Here is a 25,852-nt window from a genome sequence, read left to right on the forward strand (position 1 = left end):
TCTCTTCTCCAAGGATCTTCCCGACCCAGGAATCAAACTGGGGTCTCTTGTATTGCAGGCAGATTCTTTACCAGCTAAGCTGCCATGTTAGGCCAAATTGTTTCATCACAGCAGTGTCAGGGGTCCAAAAGTTATTTATATCTACTTTTATGAACATTAAAATAGAATGGCATCCTCTTATGAACTATATTTATCACTTATTACATGTACATGTATTATTTCTTTCAGTACTCTGTATGAGGAGTATAATATGAGGAGTTGTTGTTCAGTCACTAAGTTGTGTCTGACTGTTGCAACCCCATGGACTGCAGCATGCCAGGCTTCCCTGCCCTTCACCATCTCCCAGAGTTTGCTCCAGTTCCCACTGAGTTGGTGATGCCATCCAACCATCTCGTTCTCTGTTGTCCCCTTCTCTTCCTGCCTTCAGTCTTTCCTAGAATCAGGATCTTTTTCAGGGAGTTGGCTCTTTGCACTCAGTTCAGTTCAGTCACTCAGTCGTGTCCAACTCTTTGTGACCCCATGAATCGCAGCACGCCAGGCCTCCCTGTCTATCACCAACTCCCAGAGTTTTTCAGTCACTAAGTTGTGTCTGACTGTTGCAACCCCATGGACTGCAGGATGACTCGCGTCCATCGTGTCAGTGATGCCATCCAGCCATCTCATCCTCTGTTGTCCCTTTCTTCTCCTGCCCCCAATCCCTCCCAGCATCAAAGTCTTTTCCAATGAGTCAACTCTTCGCATGAGGTGGCCAAAGTACTGGAGTTTCAGCCTTAGCATCATTCCTTCCAAAGAAATCCCAGGGTTGATCTCCTTCAGAATGGACTGGTTGGATCTCCTTGCAGTCCAAGGGACTCTCAAGAGTCTTCTCCAACACCACAGTTCAAAAGCATCAATTCTTCAGTGCTCAGCCTTCTTCACAGTCCAACTCACATCCATACATGACTACTGGAAAAACCATAGCCTTGACTAGATGGACCTTAGTTGGGAAAGTAATGTCTCTGCTTTTGAATATACTATCTAGGATGGTCATAACTTTTCTTCCAAGGAGTAAGCGTCTTTTAATTTCATGGCTGCAGTCACCATCTGCAGTGATTTTGGCCAAAATATGAGGAGTATATACTATATATTATAGTATGACTATGAGGAGTATACTAATTATGTTTTCTAAGTGAGGAAGCTTAAGACCAAAAATGCCAAGCTAACTTGCACTGCATTACACAGCTGTTAAATAGCAAAGCTAAAATTCCAATCAAGGCAGCCTTATCCAGAGCCATAGACACAAGCGCTACAAAGCATAACTTCATAAGACATATATCACTGTAAGTAGGGTGTATTTTAGGAATTGTATTCCAATTTGGCAGATAAGGAAGTGCTTCCTTGAGAAAGTGATATGTGAGATAGACTAGAAAGATAAGTAAGAGTTACGCCAAGGTTTAGAAAACTGACATAAATTCCAAGTGAGGATAGAGTAACAGCACTCTATATGCATTGTCCCAAGATGAAAAATGTGACCTGCTCTAAGAACAGAAAAAAAAAAAAAAAAGAACAGAAAGTAAGCTATTGTGCCTGCAGTGGGAATTTTTGACAGAGTGGTGAGGAATATTATGAGGGTATAAATTTAGACTGGACCACATGTTAATCAAGTGTTCTTTATTCCATGTAAAGAAACTTAGACTTGGTTATGTGGGTGATGGAGCATCACTGAAGTGCTGAAAGCTGGGGCGTTAAATATATTTCATTTTGGAAAGATTACTCTCTATAGAGTTATGCTTTGTTTTTACATCCCTCCCACTGGTTTTCTAGTTAAGACAGAGCATTTTGTTATCGAAAAGTTCTAATACTGACCCCAAATTGGATCCCTCAAACTCTCTGCTGCTGCCAAGTCGCTTCAGTCGTGTCAGACTCTGTGTGACCCCATTGACGGCAGCCCACCAGGCTCCCCCGTCCCTGGGATTCTCCAGGAAGAACACTAGAGTGGGTTGCCATTGCCTTCTCCAATGCGTGAAAGTGAAAAGTGAAAGTGAAGTCGCTCAGTCATGTCCGACTCTTCATGACCCCATGGACTGCAGCCCACCAGGCTCCTCTATCCATGGGATTTTTCAGGCAAGAGTACTGGAGTGGGTTGCCTTTGCCTTCTCCGCTCAAACTCTCTAGATTAGTCTTATTTCTATTCTCTCTAATTAACATTAGAGTGTAATCTAAATGACATACATGTCAAATAATATATGATGGGATTAATATAATTATGGTAGAAAATATGTGTATACCACCATAATGATAAAATGTAAAAAAGTAATCTAGACATGTTTTAATTTTTTCCTTTAATTTTCACAACTTGTAATCAGGTTTGTTAATTCATTTCAGGCACATAAAGTATTAACTCTTATTTTCAAGTTATCCTGCTTGTTTTATAAAAATATTTTTATTATAAATTAGAATATATATGTTACATACAAAATATATATAAGTATTGCATACATATGTTAGATATATTAGATATTTGTGTGTATAAATATGTATGTATGTATTTATATATGAAAAATGAAAGTGTTAATTGCTCAGTTGTGTCCAACTTTTTGTGACCCTATGGACTGTAGCCCACCAGGCTCCTCTGTCCATGGAATTCTCCAGGCAAGAATACTGGAGTGGGTTGTCATTCCCTTCTCCAGGGGATCTTCCTGATCCAGGGATTGAACCCAGGTCTCCTGCATTGCCGGTGGATTGTTTACCGTCTGAACCACCAGGGAAGCCCCCTTGTGTGTGTGTGTGTGTGTGTGTGTGTATAAAACCTGAAAATGTATAGCATGGTGTTACATAGTTTCTTCACTGTAAAGTAGCCTTTTCTTTTGTAATTAATTTGCAGAGAGGTATTTTGAGACTATATAAATACATAAATATGTGTTCTTGGTTGCCATGCCCTCCTCCAGGGTATCTTCCTGACCCAGGGATCGAACCCATGTCTCTTATGTCTCCTGCATTGGCAAGTGGGTTCTTTACCACTAGTGCCACCTGGGAAGTCCCATTAAAGTTTTACCCCATAGATAAATATTGTTTAATAACTTCCTAACTAACTCCTTCATTCCTTCTTTATTAGTTTACATTCTTCTGCAGTTATAATCTTCCTACCTCTGTGTCTCTTGCTCCTCATTTTCTCAGTACATACACATGGGTTCTTATTTTATTCATAGATTATAATCAATTACTATTGTTATTTATTGTTATGCTCAAGTTATCTCAGATATGCCCAGTGGGTTTCCCTCCAAGTTGGCTTCTCTTTCCTTTTGTTGTGTCCCATCATTACTTGTGGAGAAGGAAATAGCAACCCACTCCAGTATTCTTGCCTGGAGAATTCCATGGACAGAGGAGCCAGGCAGATTATGGTCCATGGAGTCGCAAAAGAGTTGGTCACAATTGAGCGACTAACACTTAATCAGTTCCTTCCAGAGCACAGAAAGATTCATCTTGTACTTTCCTTGCCCTAGCCTTGGATCAGTCTTTATCCAGGATACCCTGGTTTCTTAAAGGGAAAATATATTTAGAAAATAAGATCTGGATCCTAGCTGAGTCATCATCATGTCACTGTTATATCATTGCCTCTAGACTCTCTTAGCAGATAGAGCTAGGAAAAATGTGTTTGTGTATAATTATAAACACATTTATATAAATGTATTATATAAACATACAGATTTATCTCAGCCTTTCTGTATTTGGTATTCTCTTTTCCAACAGTGAGAACCTTGGCTCCTATCTGTCTCCAAATCCTTTGTAGACAAATACATAAAAAATGTATTTTAGAAATACATTTGTAAAATCTATAGAAAAATACATTTTACAATGTAAAATGTAAAAATGTATACAAAAAATTCTAAAATACATTTCAGAATTTACAGTGATAAACCTATTAACTACATTTATTATTATTCTTTTAATATTTAAATTAACTTTATTTTTCAGAAGAGTTATTTTTTAAGTAACTATTTACAGAAAAATTGAAAAGATAGCATATTTTTCATATTCCCTGAATCCAGTTTCACCTATTAACATCTTATATTAATGCAGTATACATTAAAATTAATGAAACTATATTGAAAATTATTCATTGAGCTCCATAGTTTAAAAGTTCAGATTTATTTAGGTTTTACATAATGTCCTCTTTTTTGGTTGCCCTAGGGTCCTATCCAGGGATATCATATTATATTGAGTTGTCATGTTGCCATAAGACTTACTTGGTTGTGACAGTTTTTTAGGCTTTTTTTGTTGTGATGATCTTGACAGTTCTAAGTAGTTCAGTTCAGTTGCTCAGTCATGTCCTACCCTTTGTGACCCCATGGACTGCAACACGCCAGGCTTCGCTGTCCATCACCAACTCCCGGAGCCTACTCAAACTCATGTCCATTGAGTCGGTGATGCCATCCAACCATCTCATCCTCTGACGTCCCCTTCTCCACCCACCTTTAATCTTTCCCAGCATCAGGGTCTTTTCAAATGAGTCGATTCTTTGCATCAGGTGGCCAAAGTATTGGAGTTTCAGCTTCAGCATCAGTCCTTCCAATGAATACTGGTCAGATATTTTGAAAAATGTCCCTAAATTTGAGCTTGTCTGATGTTTTCCTCATGATTAGACTGGGGTTAAAGGTTTTAGGGAGGAAGATCACAAAGGTAAAGTACCATTTTCATCATGTCATCTCAAGAGTACACACAACCAACAAACCTTATCACTGTTGAAGGTTACCTAGCTCGTATGTCTCAGCTAGTGTTTTTCAGATTTACACATTGTAGTTACTCTTATTTCCTCCAAGTTGGCTTCCCCCAACCCACCCCCACCATACCATTCTCTTTGGAAGGAAGTTACTATGTACACCTTATAATTATAGAATGAGGTTATTCTTCACCTCCTTGAGGGTGATGTATTTGCATAAATTATTTGAAATTCTGCATGGGAGATTTGTTTCTTCTTCACCATTTAACTGTTCGGTCATTTATTTACATCATTGTGATCACATATTTTGTGTTTTAATCCAGTACTACTCTATGTTTTGCTCAAATTGTTCTGGCTTTGGTCATTGAGACCTCTTTCAATTGGTTCCTGTGATCCTTTGACAAACACCCATTATTTATTTGTGTGTGTGTGTGTCTTTGTGTTTCTTAGCATTTGCATACTCTTTGGTACTATAAGATGCTTCAAATTCATCTTGTATATTCCCTGTTTTATCACTAGAATGAGCCATTTCTTCAAGGAGCCCTGGTTCTTTGCAATGGCTACTGATACTAGAAACCAAGATCTGAGAGGTCGATGTGGTTTGTTGCTTCTAATATGTTCAGGCCCTCTCAACTGATAGCAAGAAAATATATGTGTGCATTCTAACCCATCTGTATAAACATATCTATAAGTATTTTTACATGAAACCATTTGTAACTGTATTAAGCTAAACATGAATTCATACTGATGTTTCCAACTCTATTATCATATGGATCATTCTAGTCTTCCCTGCTTATCTGCAATCTCCCATTTCAACAGTGAGAATCTTGGTTCCTACCACCTGCTGTTTATTTATTTAATTCCAGTATACATGAATAACAGCATCAGAATTGTTAACCCATTCCCACTGTGGGAAACAAGTTTGTCAATTAAGGTACTGTGCTTATGTATAGTTGCTTTTGTCTTTAGTCATACATCTTACAGATTCTACTAATTTCCAGAGCTATTTAGATCAGCCCCTTTTCCCCATAACCACCTCGGTGAACTTGTTTCATACATTTATAATATAGTTAAATTGCTTGATTATGTTCTGCTTTCCATCCTGCTAATGATATATTTTTAAATTTGTATACGTTAGTTTACTCTTTTTTGCTGTAAAGTTCAGTGGGCCTTGTCAGATGCTTAGTGTGATATATCCACAATCATACTATCACACAGAGTAGTTTCACTGCCCTAAAAGTCCTATGCCTCACTTATTCAGCCCCCTACCACTTTCCCCTAAACTAGTGACTACAATGTCTACTGTCTGTATAGTTTCGCCTTTTCTAAAAGATTATAAAAATAGAAAATAGACTTCAGACTGACTTTTTTCACTTACCAATATGTATTTAAGGTTTATTTGTGTCCCCCCCCCAACCCCGTCGTTTGATAAAGTGTGTGAAAGTCAGTCAGTCGTGTCCAACTCTGTGACTCCATGGATCATAAAGTCCGTGGAATTCTCCAGGCCAGAATACTGGATTGGGTAGCCTTTCCCTTTCCCAGGGGATCTTCCCAACCCAGCGATCAAACCCAGGTCTCCCGCATTGCAGGAGGATTCTTTACCAGCTGAGCCACAAGGGAAGCCCCTGTGATTTGATAGCTCATTTCTTTTTTATCACTGAATTACATCCCTGTCTGAGTGTACCCTAGTTTATCCATTCAACTACTGAAGAACATCTTGGTTGCTTCTGGTTTTTATACAACTGTAAGCACAGTCAGTTCTAATTATTCATGATAGATAGTTCTGTAAAGTCCCTGTGAACACTGTATTAGTGAATACAGACTTTTTGCTCCTAGGGGAAATACAAGATCAGATTCCTGTAAACCTTCGGTCCACATTTTCACCAGGTGATCAGTACATAACCTTGTTTTATGTGTTTCTGCCTTACAGACATCTTATATATACTTACAAATAATTAATTGCACAGTCTTAAGTGATTTTAAACCAGGGGCTTTGGAGTTTATTTTTATTATATATGTTTATTTGCCAACATCCTTGTAAAACAAGTCAGTCTCATCATTGTTGAAAACTCTCTTCCACATAACCCTTTCCCCGTGTAACACTTAATAGGTATTAAAAAAATTCTTCCACAGCCTCCTGGTCTTCAGAAACTGTATCATCTGCAAATTTAACATTTTTGGTGTTGTATTACCTTTTGAAATGTGAGTCAGCTAGCCAAGAGGGTTTAGCATTTTCCTCATCCTGGGTAATATTCTGTTGGTCTTCAGCCTCATGACAATGTGGTCCACTATACTTTTAAAAATATTCTTAAGACAAGTTTTAGATACAAAGCAAAATTGAGCACAAAGTACAGGCCTTATACTGCTTCCCTGACCCATGCACAACTTCCTCTCCTATCAACATTCCCCACCAAATTTATCTTTCTACCATCTCTGTAGTTTTGCCTTTTCCAGAATGTCATATTCTTGGAATCATACAGTATGCTGCCTTTTCAGACTGGCTTCTTGCACTTAGTAATATGCGTTTCCTTCATGTCTTTCCATGAGTTGATCGCTCATTGCTTTTCAGAGCTGAATAATGTTCCGTTGTCTGAATGTAGCAGTTAATTTTTCTATTAACCTGTTGAAGGAAATCTTGTTTGCGTCCAAGTTTGGGGAATTATGAATAAAGCTGCTGTGAACATCTATGTGTACATTTTTGTGTGGATATAACTTTTCAACTCATTTGGGGATACAAAGGAACACGATTGCTGAATTATATGGTAAAAGTAAGTTTAATTTTCTAAGAAACTGTCAAATTGTCTTTCAAAGTGGCCTTACCATTTTGCTTTCCCCCTAGCAGTGAATGAGAGCTCTTGTTGTTCTACATTCTCACCATTTATTTATTGTCAGTTTTTAGATTTAGGCCATTGTAATAGGTGTCTCGTGGTATCTAATTGTTATTTTTAAGTTCCCTAATGACATTGATGTGGAGTGTCTTTTTATATGCTTGTTTTCTATCTGTATATCTTCTTTAGTGAGCAGTCTGTTCTCAATTTTTAAACTGAGTTGTTCATTTTCTTATTGTTGAGTTTAAATATTTTTTGGTATATTTTTGTTTATCTGATGTGTCTTTTGCAAATATTTTCTGCCAATCTGTGACTTGTCTTCTCATTCTCTTGACTTTCAGAAATAAAATTTTGAAGGTAACTTCATCAATACTCCTTTTTTAAAAGTATGGCAAAACCAATACAATATTGTAAAGTAATTAACCTCCAATTAAAATAAATAAATTTATATTAAAAATTTGCCTATTTTTCTTGATGAATTTTGCTGTCTATCAACTTCTATAAAATATCTTACAGGGATTTATATTTATCTGCTCTGGGAACTGGGAAGACCACTGAAAGCATTTTAAATACTTCTTCGTATGGCAAAACCAATACAGTATTGTAAAGTAAAATAAAGTAAAATAAAAAAAAAAGTTCTGAATTAGCATGAAAATATAACGGATCCTTGTGTAGTTTCTGTTTTCAATACAACCCTGAAATTATGGGGTTTCTCTATCATGTGAAAAAATTTCCATTACTTTTGTAGTCTCAATTTAAAAACAACATTTGTCTCTCAACAAATGCCAAGTCAGTATCTAATGAGGTGATGCTTTTTAAAACTTATTTTATTGTTATAATGGATTTTTATTTATTATTTCACTGGTATTGTGACAAATTCTCACCACTGGTTTTAAATTCTATGTTGTATCATTTTTAATATGTTATTTTCTTTTTGTATAAATTTTACTGGGAAATGAACGAGTAAGAATTAAAAACTCTACCTTTTATGTCATGATACATGCTTTATATATGTTTGCAACATCTTTGATAAATATTCTAAGTAGTTTTTTTCTTGCAGGAAGTATTTTTGGACTAGGTGGCTTTTTCTGTAGTTTCAGGGGATAGCCATGTTGGAGTCATAGACTGTGAGGCTAGTCAGATCACAAGATATTAGAAATGAAAGGAGCCTCCAGCATTTTCTAGTTATGTTTCCTTATTTATAGGGGAGGAAACTGAGACCTATGAGTCCATAAGTTGGTTAAAATTAAAATGGGTTTGTGACTTTCTAATCCAGATCTTCTCCTAACCTATGCTGTTGTTCTCTGAACCAAATGCAAGACCATACTTGGACATTCAAGCACTACATTCCACTACCCAGTAAGAGCCAATAGGATAGACGTCTTTTACACTACATTTATTTTTATCAGTTGTTGTTTGCTGGTTTCTTTGCTTGGCAGTTGTGATGTGTGTGGGTCTTACTTGATTTCCAGGTTCCTGGTTGTAGCCATAGACCTTGGCATCTCTGCCCATGAGTATCATTCCCTCTTCCAGATCAGTGGTGATGCCTGCTGAATAACTTTGTTTTTCAGGCAACCAAAGCTGTGCCCTAGATTTCACAGTCATATGGATGAGAATAAAAGAAATTTAGTTTACCAGGAAGATGGCACTGAAACTAAAATCAGTCCTACAGATGACCCTTCTGCCCTCATGACTGTTTCCCAGAATACCACACACACAGTAAGGGAGGAGACCCACTGGTTGTACACCATTTTCTTTCTGTGTAGGTGCCCATGCTTTGCTGTCCTACTCTTGCTGCCTATGCTGTACTGAGGAGAAAGGACATTTTATGCCTTAATTTATGAGTCAAAAGTGAGTTTTAAATGATGACAGAGGTTTTGTGAGTGTATGTATTCTGGCAGAAAGCTTGATCTTGTTGCCAAAATATTGGGACATTTTGTATTTTGATGCTATATGGGGAAAACGAGATAAAATATTTGAAACGGGACTATTCAGGAAAATGCACAGAGTCACTGTACTTAGACACTGAGTGTACACTAAGTACACTGATTTTCTCCATCATTCGTCACTCAGGTTCTGTTTTCAGGAGTTCCCAGTAAGCTTTATATAGGGCCATAGAGAGGGTATCACTAGCTTAGTCTGTGACACAGATAAATATCTGAGAATGGTCTTTTTCTCTATATGAGATTAGGTATCAGATGAAACTAGAGAGTCAAGGAGTTTGAAAGGCTGAGGAAATGGGCTATCACTTAAGCAGTTCCTTTGAGGGCAGTTTACTTAACTGCTTTATTAATGAAAATCCTGACAATGGAGTCTATTGTGGACCTACAGTGTTTGACTCTTGATTCTGAATTAAGCCCTCAAAATAACGTAGGTTTCCAGAGCACTTTCCCGAAGGGGATAATGGACCTCATGCTTCTTAGTGTGTCTTTCAACTTTCTATCTTTCCATTTCTCTATCCCATAATTGTCTCTCTCAATTTCTGAACACTCCTCCCTATACAGATCTGTACCTGACTCACTCTGTCTGGCTCTTCCTCAATCAAGAAACTGAAAGATTCCAACTTGGCCCTGCCCTCCGGCTTCTACCTTCTCAACTGATTTTTCCTCAGGTAACCCCAGGTTTGAAGAGGGGATGGAGTTTGCTACTCTGCCATATTGGAGTGAGGACTTGATGAGGCCTGGGTTCCTGAGGATATGAAGGGTGGCGTTCAGGGGAAAGACCTCGGCGAAATACCTGAAGGTGGTCTTCTTCATTGATTGTTGGATTGGGGTCTAGGGTCGCGAGCTGACTGATGAGAGGACTGTCCTTTCAGGTCTGGGGCCTGGATCCCTGCTGGCTGCTCTCCAGTGCCTGGCAGCAGTCTTCCCAACTTTGGGGTCATTGCAGCATCTGAAGTCTTGGTGCTTCTGTACCAAATAAGAGGAGGCTGTGACTGTATGAGGGAGAGAGATCCCATCCCCGGGGGCCCCTCCCTGGCCTCCACTGTCCTCAAGGATTTATTTTGTTGTCAGACTTCACCAGGAATGGGCATCACTAACTCTGGGAGTTGCAATTCCCTGATGATCTTATGTCCTATAAGAGAGTACCCTTAATGGTATTAGGAGATGTGTCTTATCAGAGCCTATGTTTTCATCAGGAAATTCAGGTAAATTCCTCATGGTTGCCTCAGAAAGGAGTACTGAAATAAAGTAAAATCATTGATCCAATAAGGTTTTGACCAATCAGAAGTGCCCCTCATATGTAAAGGTTTATAATAATTACATTTAAGATTTATGTAAATATGAGATCTCCAGTCCATTATTCCTTTCATGGTTTCAGCAATGATCAATTTACACTATAGTGATATATCTTTTTAAGAGGAATACTTTTTTACTTCACTAGGGTCAGCTCTCTAGAATAGGGTCAAATTGGGTTGAAACAGGGATCTAGGAAGTTCACCTTATCCATTTCCTGGTTCAGGTGGAACCGTATCTGAAACAGGTCAAAGTGATTTTTAAAAGTATTTCTGAAGTCCTCTGCAGAATATGCTGCTGCTCTCTCACCACCCAGTACTGTTTTTCAGTTTTCACTCTCATAAAGTGTTTCCTAGTGTCTAAATTCATTGGAGAAGGAAATGGCAACCCACTCCAGTGTTCTTGCCTGGAGAATCCCAGGGACGGGGGAGCCTGGTGGGCTGCCGTCTCTGGGGTTGCACAGAGTCGGACACGACTGAAGCTACTTAGCAGCAGTGTCTAAATTAAATCTCTGGTGGTATAGCCTGATCTTTTTTCTCCTAGTCTTTTTTTTTTTTTTTGGATGGAAAATAAATGGACATCTCCCAATGTTGAGGCATTGGACTTTCAAGTTTTTAAAACTTTCTTTTTCTAAGTCCTTCTCTTTCTAAGTTCCTCATTTTACTCTCTCTCTCTCTCTCTCTCTGTGTGTGTGTGTGTGTGTCTTTTCTTTCTTATCTGTCATTCTTTCTGTGTCTCCTTTTTTCCCTTAAGTGAGTGAATAGAATCTCCCAAAATGTGTATGGTGAGGTGCAGACTGATCCTGAAATTCCAGAGATTTCTGGTGGGGCTGAGGATGAAGGAGGAAGCTCCGGCTCTGTAGTTCACCATTAATTGAGAGTGGTAGGGGACCATCTCCTGAGAGATACGTTGGAAGTACAGTGTTCTGAAGACTCAAGGCTCAGAGATGGCAGTATTCCTAGTCACCACACCCATATCCAGGTGGATTCTATCTCCCTTAGGGACTCTCAAAAGACGGTCACTTACCCAGTCTTGGATGCAGATGATGTGGGTGTCACGGAGCTCATCCCTGAGTGGGACACAGGAAGGAGTCATTCCATTGCAGGGGTCTGAAAGTATCTCCTTAGGACCCTTGAGCCCTGCTCACATCCTTAGTTTGGAGTATGGCCAGTCAAAGTGGGAGAGACCAGAACTTGTGGAGAAGCTAAAGAACTACAGGCCTGTCAGAGGCAGTTGCAGAACGAGACACTGGACATCTGATCACTTACAAAGTATATATCGAATCATGGCCACCAGATCCCTGCTTAACCAGCTCTGGGCATTTGGAGTTAGTCAAATTCCTCAGTCCCAGGGCCTTGACACTAGATTAGGTCCTTGTCTCCTTTTCTAGTATGGAAAATACAATGCGGTGAGTTCTTCTCGTCTTATTCTGAATTCCCCCACCCACCCACCTTTTAGGAAGCAGAAAACAACAACAACAACAATCAAGATCCTAAATCCATGTTTTTTACATTGGGCCATCAAGCAGGTATTCCAGGGCCTGTAGTGACCTATTTGGAAAACAGCCTTCCTTGAATAAAGAACATCGTTCAGGCATAGATAAACTTAACCCTTTTGACCTGTTGACCCTTAGGGCTCGGCAGCCAAGAGAAGTTTTCCCTGTACCTCAAGATGGATTCTGTTTGGCCATATTTCCATATTTTTGGTCCTGTCTGCTGCCCTGCATGGGCCCGAGGAATGGAAACTGATATTCAGAATTCAGCAGAGATTCCTGGGTGGTAACTTATGGATACTTTCAGTACACCACTCACTGAATGCTATTAATCTTATGTGCACCTCCAAAGCTAAGATCACCTCCAAACCATACAGAGACAGCATATGCTACAGAATGATAACAAAATAGCTTACATCACTGAGCAAGTCCTGTTTGGAGAACACTTCAAAAGACAAAACTGAGTAGTGATACTTTGGGGCTTCCCAGGTGTCACTAGTGGTAAAGAATCCACCAGCCAGTGCAGGAGACATAAGAGACATGGGTTTGATCCCTGGACCAGGAAGATTTCTTGTAGTAGGCAGTGGCACCCCACTCAAGTATTCTTGCCTAGAGAATGCCATGAGCAGAGGAGCCTGGTGGGCTATAGTCCATGGGATCACGAAGAGTCAGACACGACTAACCAACTAAGCACAGCAATACATTTAACCCAGATTAGATGATCAGTTATAAATGTTCTTATGGACAAATAATAAAATAATATACATTGAATTAAAAATGAAAAAAGTAGCTGATTTCCAATGTTGTGTCAGTTTCAGGTGTACAGCAAAGTGATTCAGTTATACATATACATATATTCATTATTTTTCAGATTCTTTCCCCATATGGGTTATTATAGAATGTTGAGTGGAGTTCCCTGTGCTATACAGTAAGTTCTTGTTGGTTATCTGTTTTGTATATAGTAGTGTGTGTTTGTGACATTAGAGGATATTTCAGTGAACTCATTTATATCCTTGGTATTCAAAATCTGATTCATGAACCACAGGTCCCAGCATCACATGACAGCTTCTTAGAAACAAAGAAACTGAGTCTCAGGCCTACTGAATTAAGTACCAAGGTAATTTGTATACATTCAAATGTTTGAAAAGCCCTGATTTATAAGTTCCTTTTTGGAAAGGAAGGAACTCCAACTATGCCTAAATTTATGCTATAATTCTAGGCCCCTGGAGGAGGGCATGGCAACCCCCTCCAGTATTCTTGCCTGGAAAATCCCCATGGGTAGAGGAGCCTCGTGCGCTGCAGTCCATGGGGTTGCAAAGTGTTGGACATGACTGAGCAACTAAGCACAGCTACTGCATGCTTTAATTTGAAACTTAAAATCTGCATATGATCATTTGAGTACTATAATTTGACCACCCTAAATAATCATTCCATTTTGGCTTCCCCACTCTTCAGTGCCTCCTAAACCCTAAACACAGAGCTGGGAAGCTTCCCTCTGATTGTTGTCTCTCCTCTCCTGACAAGTGCCATGTCTGACCGGGCTGAGAGTGTCCTCTGGCTCTCAACAGCCATTCCAAGGGAGAAAGTTAACTGGATAGAAAGATAACTGGACCAGAACGAGGAGAGACTAGCGGGGCCCAGACTCCAGCTTTCAGCCAAATAGAAGCTCCTGCATTGAGACTTTGATATGAACTCATTCTTATTCCCTCCCCTCACCTTTGGTTTACCCAAACCTTGAAATATTACTTTTACCTCGAGTCCTAGCATCTTCTTGCAGCTGAAAAAAATTGAGAGAAATTCAGAGTCAGGGGCCACCCTCCTCTTCAGTGTACCAGCTAGACTTGGTAAGATTATAGGGATGTCTGTGTGAGACATGTTGGCTTCTTGGGAATGTAATGAAATTCCAAGTTTCCTGAGAGTGTGTGCTGTTTTTTTATGCCTCACATCAAACACAATGCACTGCATATAGTATATTCAATAAATGTTTGCTGAATAATAAATAGGAGAAACTCTGGCCTTATTAGGGGTGGGAGATACACAGTTCATTACCTACAGTCATAATGATTCATGCAATGACCTCTCCTCTTTTATTCTTTCTGGCCTTTCTGTGCTGTTTTCTGGCCACTTTCTTTCTCTTCAGGCTTCCCTAGTGGCTCAGATGGTAAAGAACGCACCTGCAATGCAGGAGACCTAGGTTCGATCCCTGGGTTGGGATGATCCCCTGGGGAATAGAATGGCAACCCACTTCCATATTCTTGCCTGGAGAATCCCATGGACAGAGAAGCCTGGCAGGCTACAGTCCATGGGATCACAAAGAGTAGGGCATGACTGAGTGACATTCACTTTTCTTTTCACTTTCACTCTCCTCATTCAAGAAAAGACTCTATACCTGGACATCACCAGATGGTCAATAATGAACTCAGATTGATTATATTCTTTGCAGCTGAAGATGGAAAAGCTCTATACAGTCAGCAAACACAAGAACAGGAGCTGACTGTGGCTCAGATCATGAACTCCTTATTGCTAAATTCAGGCTTAAATTGAAGAAAGTAGGAAAACCACTAGACCATACAGGTGTGACCTGAATCAAATCCCTTACGATTATTACAGTGGAAGTGACAAATAGATTCAAGGATTAGATCTGATAGAGTCCCTGAAGAACTATGGATGGAGGTTCATGACACTGTACCAGAGGCAATGATCAAGACCACCCCCAAGAAAAAGAAATACAGAAAGGCAAAATGGTGGTCTGAGGAGGCCTTACAAATAGCTGAGAAAAGAAAAGAAGAAAAGCTAAAGGCAAAGGAGAAAAGGAAAGATATAACCATTTGATTGCAGAGTTCCAAAGAATAGCAAGGAGAGAGAGATAAGAAAGGCTTCCTTAGTGATCAATGCAAAGAAATAGAGGAAAACAATAGAATGAGAAAGACTATAGATCTCTTCAAGAAAATTAGAGATATCAAGGGAAAATTTCATGCAAAGATGGGCACAATAAAGAACAGAAATGGTATGGACCTAACAGAAGCAGAAGATATTAAGAAGAGGTGGCAAGAATACACAGAAGAATTGTACAAAAAAGATCTTCGTGACCCGGATAATCACGATGGTGTGATAACTCACCTAGAGCCAGACATCCTGGAATGTGAAGTCAAGTGGGCCTTAGGAGGCATCACTACGAACAAAGCTAGTGGAGGTGATGGAATTCCAGCTGAGCTATTTCAAATCCTAAAAGATGATGCTGTGAAAGTGCTGCACTCAATGTGCCAGCAAATTTGGAAAACTCAACAGTGGCCACAGGACTGGAAAAGGTCAGTTTTCATTCCAGTCCCAAAGAAAGGCAATGCTAAAGAATGTTCAAACTACCACACAATTGCACTCATCTCACACGCTAGCAAAATAATGCTCAAAATTCTCCAAGCCAGGCTTCAACAGTACGTGAACCATGAACTTCCAGATGTTCAAGTTGGATTTAGAAAAGGCAGAGGAACCAGAGATCAAATTGGCAACATCTGTTGGATCATGGAAAAAGCAAGAGAGTTCCAGAAAAACATCCATTTCTGCTTTATTGACTATACCAAAGCCTTTGACTGGGTAGATCACAACAAACTGTGGAAATCCTTTAAGAGATGGGAAAACCAGACCACCTGACCTGACTCCTGAGATATCTGTATGCAGGTCAGGAAGCAACAGTTAGAACTGGACATGGAACAATAGACGTTCCAAATCGGTAAAGGGTTACGTTAATGCTGTGTATTGTCACCCTGCTTATTTAACCTATATGCAGAGTATATCATGAGAAATGATAGGTTGGATGAAGCACAAGCTGGAATCAAGAGTACCAGGAAAAATACTAATAACCTCAGATACGCAGATCGTACCACCCTTATGGCAGAAATTGAAGAAGAACTAGAGCCTCTTGATGAAAGTGAAAGAGGAGAGTGAAAAAGTTGGCTTAAAACTCAACATGCAGAAAACGAAGATCATGGCATTCAGTCTCATCACTTCAAGCAAATAGATGGGGAAACAATGGAAACAATGACAGACTTTATTTTTGGGGGCTCCAAATCACTGCAGATGGTGACTGCAGCCATGAAATTAAGAGACCCTTGCTCCTTGGAAGAAAAGCTATGATGAACCTAGACAGCATATTAAAAAGCAGAGACATTACTTTGCCAACAAAGGTCCATCTAGTCAAAGCTATGGTTTTTCCAGTAGTCATGTATGGATGTGAGAGTTGACTATGAAGAAAGCTGAGCATCAAAGAACTGATGCTTTTGAACTGTGGTATTGGAGAAGACTCTTGCAAGTCCCTTGGACAGCAAGAAGATCTAACCAGTCCATCCTAAAGGAAGTCAATCCTGAATATTCATTGGAAGGACCGATGCTAAAGCTGAAACTCTAATACTTTGGCCACCTGATGTGAAGAACTGACTCATTTGAAAAGACCCTGATGCTGGGAAAGATTGAAGGCGGGAGGAGAAGTCGACAACAGAGGATGAGATGGTTGGATGCCATCATCAACTCAATGGACATGAGTTTGAGCAAGCTCAGGGAGATGGTGATGGACAGGGAAGGCTGGAATGCTACAGTCTATGGGGTTGCAAAGAGTCGGACATGACTGAACCACTGAACTGAACTGACTCCTCACTGTGTGTGCGTTGGTTCTCTGAGATGAACCTTTAAGTATCTGTTTTTTTTTTTTTTAATTCCATCTTACTCACCCCAGAGTAAATAGCGGCTGATGCTATGTACTTTGGGGCCCCTGAGCTCCTAGGAGCTGGCTAGATGGTGTTTCTATGTAACAGTGCTCTGGGGCAAGGAAGTGCTTTCTAGTTCTGTCTCTCCCGGATATATTTTGCTTGACTTTCTTCTCTCAGTGTGCCTATATGTTTGAAAGTGTTTGTCAGATTGACATAACAGTCTGCACCAGCCCAGGTGTTCCATCAGACTGTGTCTGATGAACCCCATGAAGAACCACTAGACCTAGAATAGAGCTTCAGCACAGAAGATGTCAGGTGGGGCATTTAACTTTGCTTATGGGCCTTGTGAAGACGAAATCAACACATGTGAGTCTCACTTATGGACAAACCTCCTCCTCTCACTAACTCAAGTCCTGCTTGGAGGACACTTAGGAAGGACTCAGGGGACTAAAATTCTGGGTAACGTGGAGGTGCCCTGAGACTGGGGAATGCTTTGTGAAAATACCAAGCTTTTGATCTCTTCTCCCTTTTACCTCCAGCCAGACGGAGGCAGAGGTTGCTGTAGTCTTTTCCTAGAGCAAGTTCCAGACACAGCAGCAAGATACAATGGCATGGCTTCTTGGACTATAGAAAAAGGCTTAGTTCAAAGGCTAAGAGTGATCCAGTTAGTGAAGTAGAGGAAATTTCTTTCAGGTCCTTTTGGTCCAACCTTGGTAGGACTGAGATATATCAACACCTGAGCAAGCAAATGTAGTAACTGAGTATCTGGGGTAAGCCAATAATATACTCCATTTTTTGACTATAGTTTTAGATATTTTATTAGTGTTTGTATAGAAAAAAATACTAGGACCTGCATGAAAGAGCAGAAGAGGAGGATTGTTGCAGAGCGAAGTTTAGCTCTGACTCTAATTTGAACTACCCTGTAATTAATAAACATACGATCCTAATAATTTACCATGTCATTTGGATCCTCCCAACTCAGTCACCTGTTTCACATAACTGCATAGTATTCTTGCTGAGAGTAGTTCTGATAGATAGGATTTTTCTCTGTATTATCATATTTTCATAAGGGAATTGTTAGGCATCTTCTGGTCTTACTTACTAGACTGACAAATAAGTGCTAGTCTTTTAAGGGAGAAATCCCTAGATAAAGAAATGAAATTAAAAGCTTGATCAAAGTCAACAGCACAGAAGAGTATAGGAAAACCAGAAGCAAGAGAAGTGATATGGTCAGGGAATTTAGAGAATAGAAATTTAATCTCACCTCCTTTTGTATATCCTTAAAAGCCATTAGCACCTGACAGAAGACAAAAAATTATGGAAAAATTAATGTTACAGACTTTATTACAAAGGGATTTTATATATAGACTCTCTCAGTCATTATTAGGCTATAGAGTATGAATGCCAACAGACTACAGCTTCCTAGCTCAAAGAAGTAAATCCCATTGAATTCCACTCTCATTCATATTTCTGGGCCACCATTTCTTCATATGGTAGGTGGGTAAAATACAGGAAGTTATTGAAAGAAGGCCAAGTTGTGAAAGGAATGTCAATGGAAGCCACTATTGTACTTCATTTCATTGGTGTTTGTTCTGAAGCTAAACATAGCTGTGGAAATCAACACATTTGCATTTAGGTTATAACACACCAGTCGACCAAAACCATGTGTTGGTGAGAACATAGAGAAGCTCAAACTCTTATATATTGTTGGAAGAAGTACAGAAGTATACGATTCCTGTGGGAAAAGCTCTGGCAGATTCTAAAACTAAACATGTACCTATATTCTTCATCCAGACATAGATGGATACAGTGACTATTGGTAGTCTGAGTTCTCACTGTGGGGAAAGGATGAGGACTTTAAGACAGATAGGTATATTTTATTCAGTTAAAATATAGAATTGTTTTTGTTGATATTCAGGAATTCTAACATGCTTTGTTGTTCATTCACTAAGTTATGTCTGACTCTTTGCAATTCCTTGGACTGCAGCACCCCAGGCTCCTCTGTCCTATGGAGTTTGCCCGGATTCATGTGCTTTAAGTCAATGATGCTATCTAACCATCTCATCCTCTACCATCCCCATATCCTTTTGTTGTCAATCTTTCCCAGCATCACAGGCTTTCAGGTGAGTCAGCTCTTCGTATCAGGTTGCCAAAGTATTAAAGCTTCAGCATCAGTCCTTCCAGTGAATATTCAGGGTTGATTTCCTTTAGGACTGACTAGTTTGATCTTGCAGTCCAGGGGACTCTCAGGAGTCTTCTCCAGCATCACAATTTGAAAGCATCAATTCTTTGGCGCTCAAGTTTTCTTTATGGTCCAACTCTGACACCTGTATATGACTACTGAAAAAACCATAGTTTTGACTCTATGGACTTTTGTTGGCAAAGTGATGTCTTTAGTTTTTAGTATGCTGTCTAGGTTTGTCATAGTTTTCCTTCCAAAGAGCAAGTGTCTTTTAGTTTCATGGCTTCAGTCACTGTCCACAGTGATTTTGAGCCCAGGAAAATAAAATCTGTCACTCTTTCCACTTTTTCATCATCTATTTGCCATGAAGTGATGGGACCGGGTGCCATGATCTTACTAGTTTTTTGAATGTTGAGTTTTGAGTCAGCTTTTTCACTCTCCTCTTTTACCCTCTCATAAAGAGGCTCTTCACTTTCTGCTGTTAAAGTGATATATCATCTGCATATCTCAGGTTATTGATATTTCTCCTGGCAATCTTGATTCCAAGTTATGATTCACTCAGCCTGACATTTTGCATGATACACTCTGCATAGAAAATTAAATAAGCAGAGTGACAATATAGAGCCTTTCCCAGTTTTGAACCAGTCTGTTGTTCCATGTCTGGTTCTAACCAGTGCTTCTTGACCTGCATACAGGTTTTTTAGGAGACAGGTGAGGTGGTCTGGTACTCCCGTTTCTTTATCTGCATAGTTTGTTGAGATCCACACAGTCAAAGGCTTTAACATAGTCAATGAAGCAAATGTAGATGTTTTTCTGTAACTTGCTTGCTTTCTCTATGATCCAGCAAATGTTGGCAATTTGACCTCTGGTTCCTCTGCCTCTTCGAAATCCAGCTTGTACGTCTGGAAGTTCTCAGTTCATATACTGCTAAACCTAGCTTGAAGGCTGTTAGCATTACTTTGCTAACTTGTGAAGTGAGCGCAATTGTATGGTAGCTTGAACATTCTTTGGCATTGCCTTTCTTTGGGATTGGAATAAAAACTGATCTTTTCCAGTCTTGTGGCCAATGCTGAGTTTTCCAAATTTGCTGACATTTTGAGTGCAGCACTTTAAGAGCATCATCTTTTAGTATTTTAAATAGCTCAGCTGGTATTCAATCACCTCCACTAGCCTTGTTGGTAGTAATGCTTCCTAAGGCCCACTTGACTTCACATGCCAGGATGTCTGGCACTAGGTGAGTGACCACACCATTATGGTTATCTGAGTCATTAAGACCTTTTTTGTGCAATTCTTCTGTGTATTCTTGCTACCTCTTCTAATCTTTACCTCTGTTAGGTCCTTTATTATGCCATCCTTGCTTGAAGTGTTCCCTTGATATCTCCAGTTTTCTTGAAGAGACCTCTAGTCATTTCCATTCTATTGTTTTCCTCTATTTCTTTGCATTGTTAGTTTAAGAAGGCTTTCTTATCTCTCCTTGCTTTTTTCTGGAACTCTGCATTCAGTTGGGTATATCTTTCCCTTTCTCCCCTGCTTTTTGCTTCTTTTCTTTCCTCAGATATTAGTAAAGCTTCCTTAAACAACCACTTTGGTAAAAAGGTGAAATTCATTGTTTTGGGGTGAAATGTCCTATAGATATCAATTAGGTCTAACTGGTCTATTGTATCATTTAAAGTTTGTGTTTCTTTGTTAATTTTCTGATTAGTCGATCTATCCATAGGTGTGAGTAGGGTATTAAAGTCTCCCACTATTATTTTGTTATTGTTAATTTCCCCTTTCATACTTGTTAGCATTTGTCATATATATGGAATTTAGAAAGATGGTAACGATAACCTTGTATGTGAGACAGCAAAAGAGACACAGATGTATAGAACAGTCTTTTGGACTCTGTGGGAGAGGGAGAGGGTGGGATGATTTGGGAGAATGGCATTGAAACATGTATAATATCATATAAGAAATGAATTGCCAGTCTAGGTATGATGCAGGATACAGGATTCTTGGGGCTGGTGCACTGAGATGACCCAGAGGGATGGTTACAGGGAGGGAGGTAGGAGGGAGGTTCAGGATTGGGAACATGTGTGCACCCATGGCAGATTCATGTTGATGTATGGCAAGATTAATATAATATTGTAAAGTAATTAGCCTCCAATTAAAATAAATAAATTTAAATTTAAAAAAAAACCACTTTGCTTTCTTGCATTTCTTTTTCTTTGAAATGGTTTTGGTCACTGTGTCCTATACAATGTTACAAACCTCTGTCCATAGTTCTTCTGGCACTCCATCTACCAGATCTAATCCCTTGAATCTATTTGTAATCTCCACTGTATAATCACAAGGGATTTGATATAGGTCATACCTGAATGGTCTAGTGGACTTTCCTACTTTCACATGCTTATAAGGGAGCATATAGAATCTGAATAGTCAGTGGGATGGGCTGTGCCAATTATCAGCTTATTGCTTCTCATCAACCCTATGTTCGTTCTTTGTTTTATCAGTTCAGTCGCTCAGTTGTCTCCGACTCTTTGCGACCCCATGGACTGCAGCATGCTAGGCTTCCCTGTCCATCACCAACTCCCAGAGTTTACTCAAACTCATGTCCATTGAGTTGGTGATGCCATCCAACCATATCATCTTCTGTTGTCCCCTTCTCCTCTCGCCTTCAGTCTTTCCCAGCAGCAGGGTCTTTTCAAAAGAGTCAGTTCTTCACATCAGGTGGCCAAAATATTGGAGTTTCAGCTTTAGCATCAGTCCTTCCAATGAATATTCAGGACTGATTTCTTTTATTTTTATTTTTTTTTAAAATTTATTTATTTATTTATTTTTAATTTTTTACTTTACAATTCTGTATTGGTTTTGGCATAGATTTACATGAATCCACCACAGGTGTACATGCGTTCCCAAACATGAACCCCCCTCCCACCCCCCTCCCCACAATATCTCTCTGGGTCATCCCCGCGCGTCAGCCCCAAGCGTGTCATATCCTGCATCAGACATAGACTGGCATTTCGATTCTTACATGATATTATACATGTTTCAATGCCATTCTCCCAAATCATCACACCCTCTCCCTCTCCCTCTGAGTCCAAAAGTCCGCTATACATATCTGTGTCTTTTTTGCTGTCCTGCATACAGGGTCATCATTGCCAACTTCCTAAATTCCATATATATGTGTTAGTATACTGTATTGGTGTTTTTCTTTCTGGCTCACTTCACTCTGTATAATCGGCTCCAGTTTCATCCATCTCATCAGAACTGATTCAAATGTATTCTTTTTAATGGCTGAGTAATACTCCATTGTGTATATGTACCACAGCTTTCTTATCCATTCATCTACTGATGGACATCTAGGTTGTTTCCATGTCCTGGCTATTATAAACAGTGCTGCAATGAACATTGGGGTACATATGTCTCTTTCAATTCTGGTTTCCTCTGTGTGTATGCCCAACAGTGGGATTGCTGGGTCATAAGGCATTTCTATTTGCAATTTTTTAAGGAATCTCCACACTGTTCTCCATAGTGGCTGTACTAGTTTGCATTCCCACCAACAGTGTAGGAGGGTTCCCTTCTCTCCACACCCTCTCCAGCATTTATTGCTTGCAGATTTTTGGATCGCAGACATTCTGACTGGTGTGAAGTGGTACCTCATTGTGGTTTTGATTTGCATTTCTCTAATAATGAGTGATGTTGAGCATCTTTTCATGTGTTTGTTAGCCATCCGTATGTCTTCTTTGGAGAAATGTCTATTTAGTTCTTTGGCCCATTTTTTGATTGGGTCGTTTATTTTTCTGGAATTGAGCTGCAGGAGTTGCTTGTATATTTTTGAGATTAGTTGTTTGTCAGTTGCTTCATTTGCTATTATTTTCTCCCATTCGGAAGGCTGTCTTTTCACTTTGCTTATGTTTTCCTTTGTTGTGCAGAAGCTTTTAATTTTAATTAGATCCCATTTGTTTATTTTTGCTTTTATTTCCAGAATTCTGGGAGGTGGATCATAGAGGATCCTGCTGTGGTTTATGTCGGAGAGTGTTTTGCCTATGTTCTCCTCTAAGAGTTTTATAGTTTCTGGTCTTACATTTAGATCTTTAATCCATTTTGAATTTATCTTTGTGTGCGGTGTTAGAAAGTGATCTAGTTTCATTCTTTTACAAGTGGTTGACCAGTTTTCCCAGCACCACTTGTTAAAGAGATTGTCTTTACTCCATTGTATATTCTTGCCTCCTTTGTCAAAGATAAGGTGTCCATATGTATGTGGATTTATCTCTGGGCTTTCTATTTTGTTCCATTGATCTATATGTCTGTCTTTGTGCCAATACCATACTGTCTTGATGACTGTGGCTTTGTAGTAGAGCCTGAAGTCAGGCAAATTGATTCCTCCAGTTCCATTCTTCTTTCTCAAGATTGCTTTGGCTATTCGTGGTTTTTTGTATTTCCATACAAATCTTGAAATTATTTGTTCTAGTTCTGTGAAAAATATCGCCGGTATCTTGATAGGGATTGCATTGAATTTGTAAATTGCTTTGGGTAATATACTCATTTTCACTATATTGATTCTTCCGATCCATGAGCATGGTATATTTCTCCATCTATTAGTGTCCTCTTTGATTTCTTTCATCAGTGTTTTATAGTTTTCTGTATATAGGTCTTTAGTTTCTTTAGGTAGATATATTCCTAAGTATTTTATTCTTTTGGTTGCAATGGTGAATGGAATTGTTTCCTTAATTTCTTCTTCTACTTTCTCATTATTAGTGTATAGGAATGCAAGGGATTTCTGTGTGTTGATTTTATATCCTGCAACTTTACTAGATTCATTAATTAGCTCTAGTAATTTTCTGGTAGAGTCTTTAGTGTTTTCTATGTAGAGGATCATGTCATCTGCAAACAGTGAGAGTTTTACTTCTTCTTTTCCAATTTGGATTCCTTTTATTTCTTTTTCTGTTCTGATTGCTGTGGCTAAAACTTCCAGAACTATGTTGAATAGTAGTGGTGAAAGTGGGCACCCTTGTCTTGTTCCTGACTTAAGGGGAAATGCTTTCAATTTTTCGCCATTGAGGATAATGTTTGCTGTGGGTTTGTCATATATAGCTTTTATTATATTGAGGTATGTTCCTTCTATTCCTGCTTTCTGGAGAGTTTTTATCATAAATGGATGTTGAATTTTGTCAAAGGCCTTCTCTGCATCTATTGAGATAATCATATGGTTTTTATTTTTCAATTTGTTAATGTGGTGAATTACATTGATTGATTTGCGGATGTTGAAGAATCCTTGTATCCCTGGGATAAAGCCCACTTGGTCATGGTGTACGATCTTTTTAATGTGTTGTTGGATTCTGATTGCTAGAATTTTGTTGAGGATTTTTGCATCTATGTTCATCAGTGATATTGGCCTGTAGTTTTCCTTTTTTGTAGTATCTTTGTCAGGTTTTGGTATTAGGGTGATGGTGGCCTCATAGAATGAGTTTGGAAGTTTCCCTTCCTCTGCAATTTTCTGGAAGAGTTTGAGTAGGATAGGTGTTAACTCTTCTCGAAATTTTTGGTAGAATTCAGCTGTGAAGCCGTCTGGACCTGGGCTTTTGTTTGCTGGAAGATTTCTGATTACAGTTTCAATTTCCGTGCTTGTGATGGGTCTGTTAAGATTGTCTATTTCTTCCTGGTTTAGTTTTGGAAAATTGTATTTTTCTAAGAATTTGTCCATTTCTTCCACGTTGTCCATTTTATTGGCATATAATTGCTGATAGTAGTCTCTTATGATCCTTTGTATTTCTGTGTTGTCTGTTGTGATCTCTCCATTTTCATTTCTAATTTTATTGATTTGATTTTTCTCTCTTTGCTTCTTGATGAGTCTGGCTAATGGTCTGTCAATTTTATTTATCCTTTCAAAGAACCAGCTTCTGGCTTTGTTGATTTTTGCTATGGTCTCTTTTGTTTCTTTTGCATTTATTTCTGCCCTAATTTTTAAGATTTCTTTCCTTCTGCTAACTCTGGGGTTCTCTAATTCTTCCTTTTCTAGTTGCTTTAGGTGTAGAGTTAGGTTATTTATTTGACTTTTTTCTTGTTTCTTGAGGTATGCCTGTATTGCTATGAACTTTCCTCTTAGCACTGCTTTTATAGTGTCCCACAGGTTTTGGGTTGTTGTGTTTTCATTTTCATTCGTTTCTATGCATATTTTGATTTCTTTTTTGATTTCTTCTGTGATTTGTTGGTTATTCAGAAGCGTGTTGTTCAGCCTCCATATGTTGGAATTTTTAATAGGTTTCCTCCTGTAATTGAGATCTAATCTTAGTGCATTATGGTCAGAAAAGATGCTTGGAATGATTTCGATTTTTTTGAATTTATCAAGGTTAGATTTGTGGCCCAGGATGTGATCTATCCTGGAGAAGGTTCCATGAGCACTTGAGAAAAAGGTGAAATTCATTGTTTTGGGGTGAAATGTCCTATAGATATCAATTAGGTCTAACTGGTCTAATGTATCATTTAAAGTTTGCGTTTCTTTGTTAATTTTCTGTTTAGTTGATCTGTCCATATGTGTGAGTGGGGTATTAAAGTCTCCCACTATTATTGTGTTGTTATTAATTTCCCCTTTCATACTTGTTAGCATTTGTCCTACATATTGCGGTGCTCCTATATTGGGTGCATATATATTTATAATTGTTATATCTTCTTCTTGGATTGATCCTTTGATCATTATGTAGTGGCCTTCTTTGTCTCTTTTCACAGCCTTTGT

At 39.0% G+C, this 25,852-nt stretch overlaps 1 protein-coding gene across 1 annotated transcript in view; it reads right to left on the bottom strand.

The window, feature by feature from the left end:
• Positions 1-10,279: 10,279 nt before the first annotated feature.
• LOC120861304 (uncharacterized protein C12orf54 homolog) overlaps positions 10,280-25,852 on the bottom strand; it is a 37,950-nt gene continuing 22,377 nt past the window's right edge. The window contains exons 4-7 of the mRNA XM_040236937.1: positions 18,220-18,252; positions 14,008-14,032; positions 11,790-11,832; positions 10,280-10,433 (exon numbers count right to left, since the gene is read on the bottom strand). Of these exons, the coding sequence (XP_040092871.1) occupies positions 10,280-10,433; positions 11,790-11,832; positions 14,008-14,032; positions 18,220-18,252 (255 nt within the window). The remainder of the gene's footprint in view (positions 10,434-11,789; positions 11,833-14,007; positions 14,033-18,219; positions 18,253-25,852) is intronic.

Source organism: Oryx dammah, unplaced genomic scaffold (genome assembly GCF_014754425.2).
Source record: "Oryx dammah isolate SB20612 unplaced genomic scaffold, SCBI_Odam_1.1 HiC_scaffold_11232, whole genome shotgun sequence".
Classification (NCBI taxonomy): domain Eukaryota; kingdom Metazoa; phylum Chordata; class Mammalia; order Artiodactyla; family Bovidae; genus Oryx; species Oryx dammah.